Below are 6,230 nucleotides of genomic sequence, written 5' to 3'. Positions count from 1 at the left end.
TATCTTCTAAATTATTAATTTCAAGGCTAGTCTTCTAATTAAAACCCAAATAGTACTAACCACAAAGCCCTTATGGACCTGAGATGGGACACCAGCACCTGGTGTACCACATTACCTTCCAATGTAGAAGAGAGAGAGATACCTTATCTGAGGTTTATTGAATTACCTAACACCATGAGAGTGTGGCTTGTCTTTGTGTATGTTTGTGTGAGTAGTGATCAAACTAATGACTGAATGAACAAATGAATGACACAATACACCGTTATAGAAATGTATTGATTTTAGACTAGTTTTATAAAGTATTATCAAAGTAAACATTGCATGCATTTTAATACTTGTTTTGTACAGTATATCAAAGTAAACATTAATACAGATGACCAAAATGTATTTCACCCTAGCAGAGGGAATCTTTCAATGGAACTACAATGTACATTACTCTAGCCATTCAACATCACAGTAAATAGTGGCATTTACCAACTAACTGGTGATAGTTAGGGTCGCAAACAGAATTACCACTGAAATGTTGAATGATTTCACAGTTTAAAGATGGAGGTCGACAATAAGGATACAGTTATGATGATTAACTGGAAGATGCAGTAAATATGACTGATAAAACTTATATGGAGTTCTACCAATGTCACTTTCGAAACGGGCCTCCTCCTAAAATGGGCTTTTCGCCAGTGCTACAATTCTGAGGCGATCACAAACCACTCGGTGGATTTGTTTTGCGTATCAACTTCAAAAAGACATTATAACAATACATTGCAGCCTATGTACATCATTGTGGCTTCAATTCTTAAATATACAATATGTACAATTTACATTGTTAAGAAAGTAGATCAGTGGAGTCCGTCTTACTGAGTTTTCAGTTTGTATCGAAAGTCAACGTCATAGGTGGGCTGCAGGATCCCCAGACCTGCACGTGATTGGTCGAGAGGAGGCACTTTAACGGCTGAGTCTAGGAGCTCCATGTTGAAGTAGGACAGAACCAGCACCAGGAACTGCTTGATCTCATGCACGGCGAAGAAGCGCCCGGGGCACTTGGTCACCCCTGAGCCGAAAGGCATGTAGTAGTACCGCAGCTTGCGTCCCTCCCTGTAGAACGTTGTCTTCTCCTGGCCGTTGTCATCAAGATATCTGTCGTATTTGTAGGTCTGTGGATTGACAGAGAGAGGGGATTTAGAGGAACGACGGACACACTCCTAACCCTAGTTATATGGCCTTTCATCTTTAAAGGAAAGACACTGAGCATCACTCACCAAGGGATCCTCGTAAATCTTGGGATCAAAGTGGAGCATCTGGGGGTAGAGGGCGATGACGTCATCTTTGCGGATGCGGTACGACTCCTGGTTATCAAGGTGAAGCAGGAAATCCTCTTTGGCCACTCGGATGTTCATTGATGCGCTCGACAGACGCATGGCCTCCTTGATGATGCTGTCTGCAGGGCAAGAAGACATGGTTCTTTATAATACCATATTCACTGGACAGCTTGACTTTGGTGTCAAACATGATTTTGTAAAAATATCTACTAAATCAGTTTTGGTATATTGCAGCTTCCCCTTACCTATTACAGGCATGTTGTCCAGGTCCTGCCGGGAGAGAGTGAGTTGTGGTTTGTTAGGGTTGACACGCTGACCTGAACTCTCCAGAATATTCTTCACCTCCTCATTGGCTGCTTTCATAGCCTCTGGACTCCTGAAGAGGCAAGACAAGATGGAGGGTAAGTCAAACCATCAAGTTCTGACTATACAGATCATGTATCACAATATTCCCAACATGCACTTTGGACAAGGCTGTTCTCTGCAGCTCTATGACATAAAGGAAATGCTATGTTTCTCCAATGAGTGGTTCTTGACACCTCTGTTATCGCAGGAGTTACTGTGAGCTAGCACTAAGTCGCAGTCAGTAGATGAGAATGCCAATTTACTGTACAGGACTGTTACAAAATACATTAATCAGCCCTTATTTCCACCCTAATGAGCACAGCATCTATGTTCAGCTGTTTGAGACTCGGACAGTCTCGCTTGGCCAAACTTACCCAGACTTCTGACACAAGTCTATGGTGGATACACTAAGGATGGGAATGAGACTAAGCCCTGCTGTACAGATGTAGGATCTTAATTTGATCACTATTTTGTTGCTGAGAATTTCCTGCAATGCAGGAAATGCAAACTTGTATTGTATTTGAGTTTTAAAAAGGATTGACATTTCAGACTTGTTTTGCCCTAACGAAAAATGTATCAACCCCTATAGAAATGTCCATGTATTATAATCCACATAATATTTAAAATGTCCTGTTGCTGCAGGACACTTTTCCTGCTGTAGCAAGCTGGCTCAAATTAAGATCTGACATCTGTACATACCTAATCATGTGGAGCAGGCTCCAGAAGGCAGTGGGGAGCGTGTTGGCCTGCGAGGCCCACAGCAGAGCCACGTGGGTGCGGGCCTTGCTCAGGTCATTGAAGGTCGACAGGGTGTCATTCAGCAGCATGCGCAGTGAGATCAGGTCCGATACATTCTCGCGTTTGCTCAAGTTCTCAGCCAGCATGGTCTTAGCCAGGTTCTCCCTTGCAGAGTGGGCACTCTTGAACACATGGATGGGCAACCCAGCCACCAACGCCGGGAAGATCTTATCGAACTCCTTGAAGTTCTCCAGAGTGTTGAGGACCAAAGCCTTCTGGGCCTCCTGGCGCGCAGCATTCTTGTCGTTACCCAGATCCTTGCCGAAGAGTGTCAGGTAGCTCGACTCGAACATGACCTTGTAGCAGAAGGCGAAAATGCCATCCACGTCCCAGCGATCCTTGCTCGGGCTGAGGGTGTCTGACTGCAGCATGACCGACTGCAGGTTCTCCATCATGGTCTCGATGAGCGAAGGGAGGGCTTCACCCTGCAAGGTCTTCATGAAGGTCTGGTGGAGGTTCTCTGTGGTGTAACCGTGTCTGGGGTCCATGCTGTCATGGCCGAAAGCCTGGGTGGAGACAAAGAGAGGTTTAATTTAATACTCTTGAAAGCCTGTATTGACAGATATGGATAGATTAACTCATCATCATTTAGTTGAACAACAATTCATAGTTAGGCATGTCTTTACCTTGACCGAGGTAGAGAAGTGAAACTTCTTCCAGTCCAGATGCCTCCCTTGGCGGATGACGGCGTGGTAGGAGAAAGGGTCGCACAGGAAGTGAAAGTACTTGCCAGCAATCTTGCAAGTGAAGATGTGCCCATATTTATTCTGTCGGCTCCGGAGAAATTCCAGGGGGTTGGCTCCAAACTGGACGGCACAGCCGAGGTATGGGATCAAACCATTTTCCACTGGTGGTTCACCTGGTTTTCTTGAAGAGCAACAACAATCATTTAGCATCATAACAATGATAAAGCAATGCCCAAGCAAGCCATCGGAAATACTTGAACATAGGAAACACAAAGGTGATGTTTAGACATGAGATGTATAAAATACGTGAGTTAAGCAACATCCAAAGGACACTTAAAGATGTCCAATGAATCCATACTTGTATCTGAACCCAATTTAAATGTTTTCTTATAAACCCAAAGCAAACAACAACAAGGTAATGTCAGAATAACTCTAGTGATGTGCAAAAAAGATGTACTCAAATTACAAAACTTTGGAAAGTTGTAAGTCACATCCAGCAGAACAAAACCCAATGCCACTGCAGCAATCTCAGAATAACAATACCACTTATACATAACTATCAGGTTTGTACAACATAATAAAGAACTGCATGTCACGAAATTACCGCTGGCTTTTTTGGCAAGTAGACATCACTAAAGTCTCCATAAAAATGAATAACCTTTTGCAACATGGAACTCATTTATATTTTAAGAGCAATACAGGTGACACAAATAAAACCATATAACATCAACGAAAGAAAACAATAAAAGGGTTAGCTGTAAATATTTTGTTGTACAATTTAAAAGGAATACCACACCCAAGCCTTCACATTATCAGCCACGTGTTCTATTCCACAATGTTATGCTGAGTTCTTCATTAGATTGTTGACCATCAAACATTGAATTCCATTTAACATTTTGCATGTAGGGACATTTTACTATAAAATGCGTGGGTCTCTGCTTACCTCTTACGGATCCCCAGAGCAAGCCACAGACAGCAGCAAAAGCTGATCACCACAACCCAAATCAAAGAGACAGTGATGATCATGGTTGCTTAAGATGCTAGTGGCAAATACCTGTGTGGAGAATAGACCAAAAGGTGCCTGGTGCTAGAGAGGGCAAATGGTCAGGTTTAGTGTTAACTCCCTGGCAGAGAGAACTCAGCTAGATGACAGTGGAGGTTCTGGAAACTGTGCTCGTGGCATCCTAAGCTCTGATTCAGGTTTTTTATATGGTGCTCCACACAAGCCATGGGGAGGGACATGAAGCGAAAGAGCAGTGGGGATGACTGATTGGCAAGTGCAGCCAAGACACCACCCTCCTGTTACATGTTTGCCAGTGTTACCTATTACACTAGATGTCTCTAGGAAATCAATGGAGGTGTGTGTGTGAGTTGTACAATGGCCTTGACTGTAGTCCATGGACAACTCCACCTGAAGGACAGCAGACTGTACCTGATAGCACCGCTGGGTGGGCAAATATATTTCAAGGTCTTTGATGCTTTTTGTGTGTCTCTCTCGCACTGTGTGTTTGTGTGTGTGTGTGTGTGTGTGTGTGTGTGTGTGTGTGTGTGTGTGTGTGTGTGTGTGTGTGTGTGTGTGTGTGTGTGTGTGTGTGTGTGTGTGTGTGTGTGTGTGTGTGTGTGTGTGTGTGTGTGTGTGTGTGTGTGCTTGTTTTGACCTGTTAAGACCAGTAACTAGGTGGAGGAGGCAAATTATTATTTTTCAGCTACTCTTAGAACATAAATATCAAAACAATTCATATTTTTGCACTCAAGAGGTAATTATCTTGAACAATAACTGTTTCCCCATACCTCATGAACCCTCAGTACAGAACAGTTACATGCAGTACATTATTATTACCCTCTAGTGCATTTCCAGCCTTTTATAGAGAACAGCAGCTCTTGTATCTACAGCTTAGGAGATTAGTCAGATATGTGGAACCTAGTATATAATTAGAGAGAAGTGAAAGAGCCTCCAATGTCTCAACAGTATGTTATGTTCAGATGATGTAAGCTTTTTGGAAAGAGCCTCTCTACATGGTTGTTTTGGACACGCAGTAGCTGTGAGTCAGACACACATGCTTGAACAATAGGTAACCTGTCATGTCAGGATCTTTGTGGTTGAACAATACGTGTAATTTCATCAGTAAAGACTATGTAGTGCTGGCACTGAGTGACACTGCTCTTAAAATAGGGTTTCAATCTCAAGATTAATTCATATTCAAAAGTGTGACAATTTGACCTCAGAGTGTGTGGATTTTCAGGATCTAAGTAAGAGGATTATTGCATCTTTCCTCATACATTGTTACAAAGATTAATTTCCCCTATATTCTCCAAACCACATGATGATGCTCTGATAAAAATAAGTAACTAAGATATTCATTTATGTTCATTCATGTCTGCCTGACTACCTACCAACGAAGGACTATATTTATTTTCTTCCCATCTCACCAAATGCAGTCCCTATGCACACACAGCAGACAGTTCAAGATGAAATCATGAGATTGATTAAAGAGGAAAAGTTGGAATGAGCCAGTGAAGATGTGAACAGGATGGGACTTGTCCACCTGATGGAACACTGCAATACCTGTGATGGTGTGTGTGTGTGTGTGTTTCAACATTAAGTTAGCTGTTCACGAAAGAGATGACATGTATTTCACCTCACCGACAGTTTGAAAAGACTTGCTGACACAGGTTTTGTCCTTATCCCTGGCATCATGCCAACTGATAGTTTCAAGGTTAAAGTATTGTTCATTGTTTGTATTATGTCCCTTGCAGTCTCAGATGGAAAGGAGTTTTGCTAAATTTTTATTGTAAACTTCACAATGTGAAACTTTTAAAACATTCCCTAATAGATGTACAAAAAAAGACACTCAAATCAGTTGATCAGATGAATCCATGAAAAATTCTACAAAATTCTGCACTTGTGTGTGTACAAAACCATACCAAACCCCTCTTTCTTTCTTTCTTTCTTTCTTTCTTTCTTTCTTTCTTTCTTTCTTTCTTTCTTTCTTTCTTTCTTTCTTTCTTTCTTTCTTTCTTTCTTTCTTTCTTTCTTTCTTTCTTTCTTTCTTTCTTTCTTTCTTTCTTTCTTTCCTTCTTT

General features: G+C 41.9%; 1 protein-coding gene across 1 annotated transcript; it reads right to left on the bottom strand.

Moving 5' to 3' along the window:
- Window positions 1-270: 270 nt before the first annotated feature.
- LOC120055841 (cytochrome P450 7A1-like) lies at window positions 271-4,343 on the bottom strand. The gene is made up of 6 exons (XM_039003851.1): window positions 4,092-4,343; window positions 3,089-3,329; window positions 2,364-2,968; window positions 1,565-1,695; window positions 1,260-1,438; window positions 271-1,154 (listed from the first exon to the last, which is right to left on the bottom strand). Exons 1-6 carry the CDS (start codon window positions 4,172-4,174, stop codon window positions 855-857), a joined length of 1,539 nt encoding a protein of 512 aa, XP_038859779.1. The 5' UTR covers window positions 4,175-4,343; the 3' UTR covers window positions 271-854.
- Window positions 4,344-6,230: the final 1,887 nt, after the last annotated feature.

This window comes from Salvelinus namaycush, chromosome 11 (assembly GCF_016432855.1).
Source record: "Salvelinus namaycush isolate Seneca chromosome 11, SaNama_1.0, whole genome shotgun sequence".
In the NCBI taxonomy this organism is placed as follows: Eukaryota; Metazoa; Chordata; class Actinopteri; order Salmoniformes; family Salmonidae; genus Salvelinus; species Salvelinus namaycush.
The sequence above is the reverse complement of the archived record's forward strand: the minus strand, read 5'-3'. Positions and strand labels throughout refer to the sequence as shown.